The sequence below is a fragment of the Manacus vitellinus genome, unplaced genomic scaffold, assembly GCF_001715985.3.
Source record: "Manacus vitellinus isolate BGI_N305 unplaced genomic scaffold, ASM171598v3 scaffold_17_pilon, whole genome shotgun sequence".
NCBI lineage: Eukaryota > Metazoa > Chordata > Aves > Passeriformes > Pipridae > Manacus > Manacus vitellinus.
In genome coordinates, this window is record NW_021939256.1 from 12,847,558 (window position 1) to 12,859,285 (window position 11,728).

The 11,728-nt window shown below is 37.2% G+C and overlaps 1 protein-coding gene across 1 annotated transcript in view; it reads left to right on the plus strand.

Moving 5' to 3' along the window:
* The window catches only part of TENT4A (terminal nucleotidyltransferase 4A), a 58,982-nt gene extending 48,619 nt beyond the window's left edge, over positions 1–10,363 (plus strand). Inside the window, 1 exon segment of the mRNA XM_008922825.4 lies at positions 8,122–10,363. Within this exon segment, the coding sequence (XP_008921073.2) occupies positions 8,122–8,301 (180 nt within the window). The 3' untranslated portion in view covers positions 8,302–10,363.
* The last annotated feature ends 1,365 nt before the right edge of the window (positions 10,364–11,728 follow it).

An 11,728-nucleotide genomic window follows, 5' to 3' on the forward strand; every position in this document is an offset into this window, starting at 1 on the left:
GTAAGTGTTCTTTCATATTCAAAAAGTTTTGAAAGGGATTCATTTGTCTACATGGTGTATTCAACTTTTTCCCTGGCAACCTCCTCCACCTCAGTTCTGCTTGGAAAGCTGTACCTAGATGTTGAGCGCAACACTCAAAAGCAGGAGGTGCCAATGTCAAGAGCAGTGAATGTATTTTGAACAAATTACAGCCTTCTAGGCAAGTCTGCTGCTGTTAAAGCTTCCTAATATTTGTTTTTTGAAACAAGCTTGGTGTGATTACCAATTCTGTTTACATACTGCATAATTAATTGGAAAATTTCCAGATAGTTCAGGGACTGATTAAGCTCCTGGCACAGGAGCTTTTCAGGATCGTCATCCATCATTTTTTGAAGGTAATCATTCTTCTACTCTGCTGAAAAGCAGCTTGAAATGTCACTTGGGAGAGCAGAACGGTTTATGAAGCAGTGCTGTGCACTGGAAATATGCAGGAAAAACAGATCCTGACACGCATGTCCAGATGAATGGAGGGGCAGAAATTGCTTGGTATCTTCCCATGGAGAAGAAAGGACTACTTTCCCTGTTGTTACTTTGAGATCAAGTAAGTTCAATTCATGCTGGATTGCTGGATGCTAGGTCAACAATGAAGGCAGAAGAAGCTTCCTTTTTCTTAGGTCTGAAGAACTCTTTCATTTCATTTTTAAGATGATTCTTTTTTTCCCCAAAGGGTTCTCTTTTGATTCCAAAGTATCTAAAGCCAGTAAGCACCAGCCCCTCTGCTGTATTGAGTGGCTTCTAGTGTGTCTAAGACCATTTGGATGAGTAGTGTCTGGGAATGTGTTCATTGCAAATTTCATAGCAGCATGCACTGGCTGAGTTGGGAAGCAGGGAAACAACTAGGAAATGAAACCTTATAATGTCAGTGCTGAAATACCACAGTCAAAACTTATAAAAGGACTTGGAGGAGTAGTTTGTTTTTCAGATTCTTTTGTGTTTTGCCAAATGAGGCCAGACACTTAAACTTATAAACTGCTTGTTTATACTGCTTTACAGGCACTTCTCTGGCTAAAATACTTTTGTTTCAGATTTTGTCTTTATCTGGAACAATTGTTAATGGTGTTACTAGTAGTCACTAGTAGTGCTGGTCCTGCTAGTACCTCTGAAATGATTACTGAAAAGTTAGCAGCATTGAAAACAAAATTGGTCAGGGACTTGAGTCAAAAATGTATTTCTTTTAGATGAGTGCAAGCAGTTAAGTGTAGTTCACCTGGATGAAAGAAAGGTTTGTAAAGGCATATTTTAATTCATGTCAGTGCTGAACTCTACCAAATGTTTCTGAGAAGGCGGGTATCATCAACTAGCCAGATGTACAAATATGCTGAATTCCCTTAGTACAGTGTGATACTTCAGAGTTTTTAGTATGTTAGCTTCAATTTAAAAAAGACCTGATTTGTTCAATGGCATTTTTAAGCTGTTTAGGTACTGAAAGTTTTGTCAGTCAATCAGATGACATTTTTCTTGTTTTTTTATCTAGAACACACTCATTCAGGGTGGAATAATTTTTCAGTGTCCCTGCATTTTCATAAGAGGGAGTATACTGCTGTCTACTTTGGAAACGGTTTTGATTCTAAACATCAGACTGCTATCTTCTGTGTGTGACAGAATGTTGTTTGGTTCTTGATTTAATACATGCAAAACTAGGAGAAGTGGATGATGTTTTATTTCCTTTCCTAAAGAAAGGAGAAGAGGAAAAACTGCATCTGAGTTTGAGGTTGTTCAGCTGAAAACAGTACTCAATATATTTTTCATCTTAGGTTGTGCTATATTTATATGGACGGTCTTTAAGTGGTGTTATCTTTACATGTATGGAAACTGACTTAGCCTGACCAGACCCTGGATAACCTAATCTGACTCTGCGTACAACCAGAATGTTGAATTAAATGTTCTCCAGAGGTCTCCATATAAAAATCCAGTCTAGATGTTTATAGGACTGTGTGGAAATCTCTGGCCACCTTGGTGGTTGCTTCCTGAGTGCTTTTTGAGTTGCAGGAAAGACAAAGTCTAAATAGTAGTTTCTTAGAAACATAAACTCACCATAAATGACAGACTTACTGAAATGTAGAAGTCATACCTTCTTTTTATTTGTGTAGTACTCCTTTATCTTCCAATGTCATTGTAATCAAATTTTTGCTCCTGAACTGAGATTGATTTGAATAATCACATATGCACTTTGTCTGCACAGTTTCTCACATGTACTGTATTGATATCAGCTCATCATCTGGAAAGTGGTTTGCTCACTGTGATACTTCTTTATTTGGAACAAAAAAGTTGAGTAGTCTCAGTGAGGTAAGATTTGTCTTTAAGGTCTGAAATTGTCTACTGTGTGCTAAAAAAGCTATTATCTCCTGTTCTCCTTAATGACAAGTATGCAGGTAACACTTCGTGGCCCATGTCACAACATCAGCAAAGTTGCAGTTTGAGTTCTGTCTTCTGGTAGCATTGTTTTCACTCTCACCCCTCACTTTTAAAACTTGACTAGTGACAAGATCAAAAAGGGTATTTATTTTACATGTCATTTTACTTTCTTTACTGTAATATGGTTCAGTATTTGCTGAGATGGTAATGGTAGTCTCTACTGTCAGTCATTTTGGGACTAGACCCTCCAGTCTCTGAAATACTAGTTTATCTTTGACCTGCTCATACTAGTATTGCTTAACCTGTTGTTAAAGGTGAAGAGAACCAAATACTTCCTGTTGTGTGATAACTCTACCAGTAGTCTGTAACAAAGTGAAATAAGATATGAAGGATTGATATAACCTTCTCCTTTGCAGCTTTAACTTTTCCAGTTCTCTTGTGTTGGAAGATTAGAAACATCTAAAACTTTTCTTGCTTTTGAGCTCTTTCTAATCTCCACTGTGATTTTTCTTTTTTGCTTCTCTCATGGCTGGCTCCATAAGATGCTCTTTTCCCTTTCTAAAGGGAACAGAAGGGGGTTTGGGGGTTTTATATATCTCTTCAGGACTCAAGATCTTGTCAGTTGTAGTTGAAAGTAGCCAGTAGGTACCCAAAGGAGGGAAAGTGTCTTTGATATTTACAGTGCTTTGGACCTTATTTCTCCAGATTGCCAGTACTAAACAACTTCTGGAAGAACTTATTTTGCTTTTGCTTGTCAGTTAAGAGTATGCCCAGGTAGTTGATGCAAATATCTTGTAGAATCCTGTTAACTAATCTAAAGTAATGAGGCTTGGTTGGACCATTGCCTAATACTTGGCTTATTGTTCATGCATATTGATGAAAATGTTGGTTAGGTCATTGTCCACTGTTTCTCTGCAAAACAATGAATTTATTTCATAAAGAACAATAAGTTAAATTTTTTAGTGTATTTCCAGATGTTGTTTTGCTCAGAAAGTAGGAAAGTAAAGATAAATCCTTAAAAAAGGGTTCTTTATCTTGTCGGGGTTTTTTTGTTTGTGTTGTTTTGGGTTTGGTTTGGTTTTGGTTTTATTTTGGTGTTTTTTTTGTTTTTTTGGTTTTTTTTGTTTGGCTTTTTGGGGGAGTTGTTTGTTTGGTACAAGCTTAAAATAGAAAATTTGGAAATACTGAAAATAACTGTGAAATATTTTGAGGATGTATGTTAAGTTATTTAAGGGGATACTAAAATGTTAATGGTACATTAAAGTAGTTCTGAATACTATGGTATTTCACATGAAATGATTTTGAGGTATATGAGTTTGATTACACTTCTGATCAACTGCAGACTAGTTTCAACTCTGACACTAATCCTGTAGTCTTATCAACAAAATAGTAAATAAGTGATCTTTCCAAACTGTCATGCCTTTTCTAAACTTTTCCTTTAGCTTTCTAAGTACTTACCATTTATTTTTGAACACTATATATAATCTCTTTAAAAGTTAAGAGTACAGATACTTTATTACCAATATTTCTCTGCTTTTGTTAGAGGTGCCGTCAGGCAAAAAAACCCCTTAAGACCAAAACAGTTCAGAAGCCCTGTTTGTGTTTAGACTTCAGCTCTGTTACGTTACTTATTTCAAAGACTAGGTGATTTCTTTTTGGCTAAATTTTCGTTTTGATTAATGACACTCTTTGAATATCTGAGGTTTTGTATAGTAAATTTGCTGGTAATTAAGAATAACATTTTGGTTTCCTTAGCAAATAATTACTTGGTATTTCCATTTCAACCAGATTTCTGTTGGTTGGAGTAAAGGCTGGGTACATCCTTTTCTTAGGGGTTTTCTGAGGCTTTTTTTTTTAGGGAGTGGGATGTGTGTGTTCAGTTTTTTGTGTTTTCTGTTAAACTCTGGGCTATTTGTTTATATCTTTTTTATGTTGGGTTTTTTTGTTTGCTTTTTTTTTGTTTGATTGGTTTGGTTTTGGTGATTTTTTTTTTTTGTTTCTTTTGGTGGGTTTTTTTGTTTGTTTTAATTGGAAACCTTTTTAACCTGGTATGTGATACAGAATTTCACCACTCCCACCCCTAGGCTTGGTTTAAATGCAAATTTGTTAGTTTTCCTTTCAGATCTAGCAGCTTATTCAACACAGCTGAAAAACAATTGAATTCTGTCATTCAGTTGTTGAATCGATAGCCCTGTGATGGGAGAGGAGATTATTCTATCAAGAGGAATAGATCCAAGGAAGTCAAAACCTCTAAACTGCAGATTTCTCTGTTGTATTTCAGATGAAGGACTTTCTCTTTGGATTATCTGATCTCATCTGCTTACAGAGATGCCATCTCTCAATGATTGTGTGGCTCCTGAGCATGGCAATGTCTAGAACTGTGTGCATAACAGAAGGATGTTTTATACAGCCTTTTGGGATTTCCAAAAGACATGAAATAAATTTCTTTTACCAAAGATCCTGAAAGCAACTAAGTGAATGATGTGTCCCCTTCTGAACAATGAACTAATTGGAAGATGAGAAACAAGGATTCAATATTTGTAGTAAATGGAGTTCACTGGGAAAGCCCTGAAGGAGTTTGTGCTACCTGATGTCTGAAAGGCAGTGGCAAAGTTTTCTGGCTCCTTAAGGGCTAGCTGAGAAGGGAGGCAGAAGGACCTTTCAAGGTGATGCATCAGGAAATACTATAAACTTTGTAGAGAGTGGTAGACCCTGGGCTGACAGTTTCTTACAAAGATGAGATCTTTACACTTTTGCAGAACACTGCTTTGATAATGCTCTCTTGATTTCTTACTGAGAATTGAGTGTCAAGCCAAACTTCAGACATGTTTCAGAACAAAGAATAGAAATTAAAACACTGTGTAAAAATCCACATACGTCCACAAACAGTGAGTTTAATTTTGCCTCTTACATCAGAGGAAAGTTAAAATACAAATGGAAGCAAAATAGTGAAGGATGTTAATAGTGGTCAAACACATGGAATTGCTTCTTTGTAAAGAAAGAATGATTCTTCAACCTGAAGAAGAAAAAGAGGAGGTATGATGGAGGTCTGTGTAGTCATCAGCAGTATAAGAAAAAGGTAGAGAGCAGAATGACAAGAAATCAATTACTCCAAGAACTGAAAAATCATCTAATCTGATTCGAATTAAATATAATGCTGATTTAAGCTGTGAAATGCCATAGCAGAGGACACAGGATGCTAAACTCTTATGGTTTCAAAAATCTGAGCGAACTAGCAAATAATATTCAGTTAAGAACTAGTAAACGTAAAGGCATCGTCTCTGACTGAAGAAGTCCCTGAGTTAACTTCCTTGTGCACTTGCTCTCAGCTGATGTGTCATAAGATAGATGGATTCAGATTCTGCTCTGATAGTTTGACAGTCTTTATCTTGATGGCCTAAAAAACAATGCAGAATACTTCATCACTAGCTAAAGTTCATGTTCTCGCTAAATTATTAATCGTTCTTTGGAAGTTTGTTTACCTTTTGAACAGATGAGGGATATGACTTCTTTTGGACATGGGTAGATAGCCTTAATTGACATACTTGCCGTGGTACATCTCATCTTGTGATCATCTGCCTTTCTGCCTCCAATTTTTTTGCTGAATCCTCAAATTGAAGTTGCCAGATTTTTTACATTTCAAGCTGAAGAGGATGGATAGGTTTGCTGATGAATGTGTGCTCCCTGTTCCAAGTTTTGTTCTGGTTGTACAGTAGCAAAACTAAAGTTTCGCTCTATTTTTCAGCATATAGTTGAAAGTAACTGTAATGACTGTCTGCTTTTAGTGTTTTAACTGTTGAAGGAGGGATCATTTTTACTGTATTTTGACCTTATTTACAGTAAATGCTTATATATAATTAAGTCAGATGTACACCTACTGAACTAAAATACTTAGTGCAAGAATGGGACAAGATGGTGTGTTTACTTGAAGACTACTTGCCAAAAATATAAAACGTTCTAAATTTTTTTTAGTTTCATGTTGTTGATTTTCGTGAATACCTCCTAGTAGATATTTTCACAACATATGTCAATAAATAAGGTTTCGGAAGTTGTATCTCCTATGAATGAGAAATTTGCAGCTTGCATTTCCTTCTTCTAATTTGTCCTTTAATTATTTTACTGTTGGTAGTCTGAGGGTAGCACTTGCGTGTCTGTCTTGGGAGTCTAGAAGTTGCATATTGAAGGTTGATTGGATTGATGTAACACACTGTACAAATTAAATAATAGTTTAAGGGATTTTTGCCACCCTGCAGTTAACTGTAGTTATTCCTGAACACTAATCTTCAGCAGTTTTTCTGGATCCTCAGTGTCTCTTCTAATTATAATTTGAGAGTAAAATGTTGCTTATGGAATTATGCTTTCAATAACTGTTTCTGTTTTGTACACACAGTCATAATGATGGCTTGGGGTTCTTTCTGCTCTAAACTTATTTGGAAATACAGATAATGAAATATCTGCAGCTACTTTAGTATTCTAAGCAGTTGCCTCAAATGTTTACTTTGTGTTCCTGTTTAACCATTTCTGGTTAGTTAGCTTTTGTTACAAGTAGTCAGTTGTCTGTCCTAAGTTATTGCTGTCAGACATCAGGAAAGGAGCTTGCTTTGATGTTATCAGTATTTAGGAAATCTGTTTCAGCTTCGTCTTTTGAAACTCTTGTATCTATTTTTAAGTACGTACGTATTAAGCCAACTTACTGTATGCCATTAAGCAGTCAATAGAGATGTGTGTAGTACCTTATATGTGGTAGATTTACTCAGACTGCTACTAGATCTTTTAGGCAGTTTCTGTTCCAGGTTGTTGGAGATCCCATAAAGAAAGTGTCGTGCTATATTTCTGATCATTTAATTATTTTGCCTTGGTCAGCATGTGAGGTATGATCTAGGGTCTTTGTAGCCCTGTGATCAGACCAGTAGGATTTACAAGCTCCTTACATGCTGTTCCCGGTCAGGGAAAAACTCCCCCGGGCAGATGGAGCTCGTCAGCCCTGTAAGGCCATCCATCTAAGAGAAGGTCACTCTAAACAAACCTACGTCCTGAGGACCTCGCTGCCACCGTCCGAGCTTCGCTCGGCCCCGGCAGATGAACCTCAGGATTAAAGGGTGGGCTCAGTTCAGTGCATACTGTGTCTCACCTAAAAAATCCACTGTGCAGGCTCGAAGGGTAATGACCTTTCCCAAATCTTCGTTCGTGAAGACTGGCCATACTACTATACGTGCTGTACCTAGTTTACGTGTCGCTGAGTGAATTATGGGTAGAGCAGATTTGTGCTTTACATGGATCAGCTCATGTGATAAGGCCCTTACATTCGTCCAGGATATCTCTGAAAGTCTTGCTGAGTGTCTCGCTTGGTCATGGTCATGCTCTTGCTAAGATCCTCTAAAACAGAGACCTCTGCCAGAATTAGTATTTAATGTGGAAGTTCTCTGGTTTTATAAGGCTGATGGACAGTGAGCGTATTTCATACTGAAATCCGAGGGTTTTAAGGGTGCTTTGAAATCTGAACCGTTTCATTTGCAGGACATTTACTTCAGAAAACACTTAGTAAGCTGTTAGTGCCATTGGACTTGCACAGCTAAAATTAGACAAGTATGAAAAGACCAGTTGCTTCAAGTGGTATTCAGTGGAAGTGACTTGTGTGTTGAGGAAATACAGCTGGTAATGTGTGCTTCATTTGTTGTTTGTATGCCTAAACTGAGTGCCTTTCTTTTTTTTTTTTTTCCTTTTTAGCAGCACAGTGGAATGAAGTTTTCCATGAAAGGAAATCATAACCAAGGCAACAGCTACAGCCCCGTCAGCAGTGGAGGCATGAGGCAACCAGTTGGTAACCGAGGACACCACCAATACAATCGTAATATATGGAGAAGAAAAAAACACAGAGACAGTTTGCCTATTAGTCTGAGCAGATAATGGCAGATGCCAAAATGACCTTCCCTGTTCAGACAAACTGAGTGAGTGCCACTCGACTTGGGGGATGGAGACCAGCGTCCAGCACATCGTTTTATTGGTGTTGCCAAATATCTGCAGCTGACTTCTTTGCATGTTTCTTTGTGTGGTGGTTCAATCCATCTTCAAGAAGTAGTTGTGCTTATCTGTGAAGCCTTATAAATGTGGAAGTTTGTTTTCTGCCTTCCCACAGTGGTTCATTCAGTGCCGAAGCAGCTCTGACAATAGAACTGCAAGGACATTTACAAATGCTGTAGCTTTTTTGCTGTGGCTACATCTGTTCCTTTGTGGGTTCTGTTTTCTTTTATTTTGGAAGTGAAGGAAACTTCAGCCCCTTGGAATTTTTTTTTTTTTTATTGCAGCAAATCAAGCTGGGAATTCATAAAAGTAAATTTGCTGCTCTCCTGTTTTTCTTTCAAAGTTCAGAATTTTTTGCTCTGTAACTATTGGAAGTATGATTTGTGCAATAACTTGGAATTTTTAACTTAATTTCATATTGTCACATAAGTTATATTTAAGGGGAAGAGGTTTTTTAAGTTACAGATCCTTTCCCAGGTTGCATTATCTAAGTTGGGTTCATAGTTTTGGCAGGTTGTCTGAGCAGTGTTACAAACATGACATTTGGTAATATTTGAGGCTTCTTGATTCACAATGAAAGTGCGATTTGGCTTACAGTTTTAAGAAGGTATTAAGCTCCAAAGCATTTTGACCCTGTGTTTTTTAGCTCATTGTCTGGCCTCTATCAGTTGTCTTGCTCTGACCAATGAGTTTTAATTTTATTCCTTTAAATAGACAACAAATCCAGCATTTGTAGTACCAGAAATAAAACTTGTGAGAGGGATGGGAAAAAGGTTGGTTCAAGTCCTGATATGAAACTAAAAAGCTGTGAACTACACGCTTTGATGAATTTTCATAACGTAACCTGTTAATGTTTGGGTTGAAACAACATTATTAAACAGAGATACCCGGCTTAAGGAATGTGGAGAAAGGAAATATGTTGATTCCATTAAGGAATCTGTATGCTGATGCATTAGTTCTGTTAAGAGCAAATATATAAAAAGTACTTCAGCTGCTCTAAGCATTACAAGAAGTATCTTTTAATGTGTTGCAGGAGAGCACAGCCCAGTGTTGTACACAGGATGAGTGGCTGGCACTTAACTTACAGATGCATACAGGTATACTATGCAAGTGTGTATTGCCATGACGAACACTGTCTTTAACTTTTTAAAAATGTACATCCTGCCTAACCCTGAGTTTTTAAAGCACCACAGTTGTCCTGGGAGTAGGTCACATCTCATGCCCTCTGACTTCCCTTTTTTTTAGTGAGAGTTCTTAAGCTATACAGAAAACTACAGATAAGTTATGTAAGTCCACTAGCAGAGGAAGCTGAAGAATCCTGTTAACGGGACATCTATATCTGTACGCAGTATAGAAGGTTTTAAAACTGATATCTGAATATTGAAATGAGGTGTCAAGCATGAAGCTTTTTAATATGCTGTATGCCTTTGAAGCAGTAGTTCATGTTATTACTGAATCTGTTGAACACAAGCAGGTCCTTGAGGGGAGAGAGGGCAACATTCCAAAGTAGAGTAGTGCATATCTGTTTGCAAAAAGTTTGTCTTAATGCTCCAGACTCATCACAATTAAAAAAATAAAAAAGTTCTAAAAATTGTGAGCTGATTCATAAATAATATCTAAGGGCTGTTACATGAGCCTGTACTGCTTAGTCTTCACGCACTAGCAATATTGACCATAACTACATTAAAGAGCCTTCAGAGGCTTTAGTTGGTGTCTTATACTAGCATCCATTTTTAAAGCAAAACTCATTTGAAAAGTGGTATCATGTAACACTTCAGTCATGGTGAACCAAATAAATTGGCCTGGCTATCACTGTGGTTATGTGCTACAGGTTTAAAAAATAATGTTTAAATTTTTTGTGTGGACAACTATGTGGAAGCTAAAATTGACATATTTTTATGTAAAGTTTTCTATTCTTTGATTTTTAATAAACTTTGGAGACCAGTCACTCTTCTGTACATTTTTTTTTTTTTAAATTTCATGATGAAGTAATACTTGACCATATCCCATTCCTTGATGTACACTTTGATCATCTACTTCAAAATTGTTCATGCTGAACACCTTCAGAATGAGCTTGGATACCCTTAAACAAGCAAAGGAGCTAGAGGTAGTTACCAACAATATTCTTAAGAGGAGATCAACTGACTAATGCTTTGAGAGACCTTGACTTTCCATATAACTGTTAATCTCTTTCTGTAGTTTCTATATTACTTTCAAAATATTTGTCTGGTTTTCAGCCTCATCAAAGATTGGTGGTTTTTTGTTGGTTTTTTTTTTTTTTTTGCGTTCTGTTAACCCTCTGAGAGGACTCTGAAACATCAGTACTGACTCTAATTGAAAATTTTAGAAAATGAGTCTTTGGAAGGAACTTGTATAAATCTGTGAACTCTGAGAAAGGGAACTGAACTGTTTTTAATAGACAGTGATGTAGGGTTAGGAATTACGAATTGGAGACGTACTTGGTAAGTCTTAATGAGTATCTGCTGGAGAAAAGTAGAAAAGTGGTGGGACGGGAAAGTAAGAACTCAGTAGTAGCTGGGATAATAAGAATTTTTTCTGTCAACATCAGTTTGCCAGTGGGACATGGCTGACAGAGGGATATATAATCTCTTCAGACACAAAGATTAAGTGCAGCAGCATTGGTCTTGTCATTTCTGTTTCCCTGGGCTTCTCTTCCCTTTTTCTGTCCAGATAATGATTTTGCTTTTTCTTGCTACAGATTCTGGCAAACTATTTATCCTTATTAGTAGTCTGCTTTTAATGCATTAGGTCCTTTGAACCCTCATGCTGTGATAATAATCCGAGATACCCACCTGATCTGTTTTCAAGCCTTACTGACTATTTTGTACACTGTTCATAGGCAAAACTAACCACTAGATGTGGAAGGAAGAGACTGCAAATTGAATGGAGGAACCGGGGAGTCTGTCATAGAAAGAGCTCAGTTGTGATCTATCCCTGTTTACAAGAGATGTCAGTGCTGGTGTTGCATTGGACTTTGCACAGGATGGAGTTACCTGCACTGAGGCAGGGTAAGAATACAGAAAGGTGACTACTGGTACAGTGCTGCTGGTTCAGCAGTGGTTATTTCCATGGAAATGGCCTCCGGAGAATGGGCATACTCAACAGTCTCTCAAAGAGTAGAGTTGGAATACAGCATGCCTTCAAGCAGTGTGACCTCTTTATCATTTGTAGGTAAAAAGAAAAGTTTAAATTGTGAGGTAACTCAGTGTATACGTGTGGGGAAGTGAATGTATCAATTTCTGAGCTCTCAAGGACAAGAAGCCTTCTACTTGCTGGCTACTGTCAGTATAGT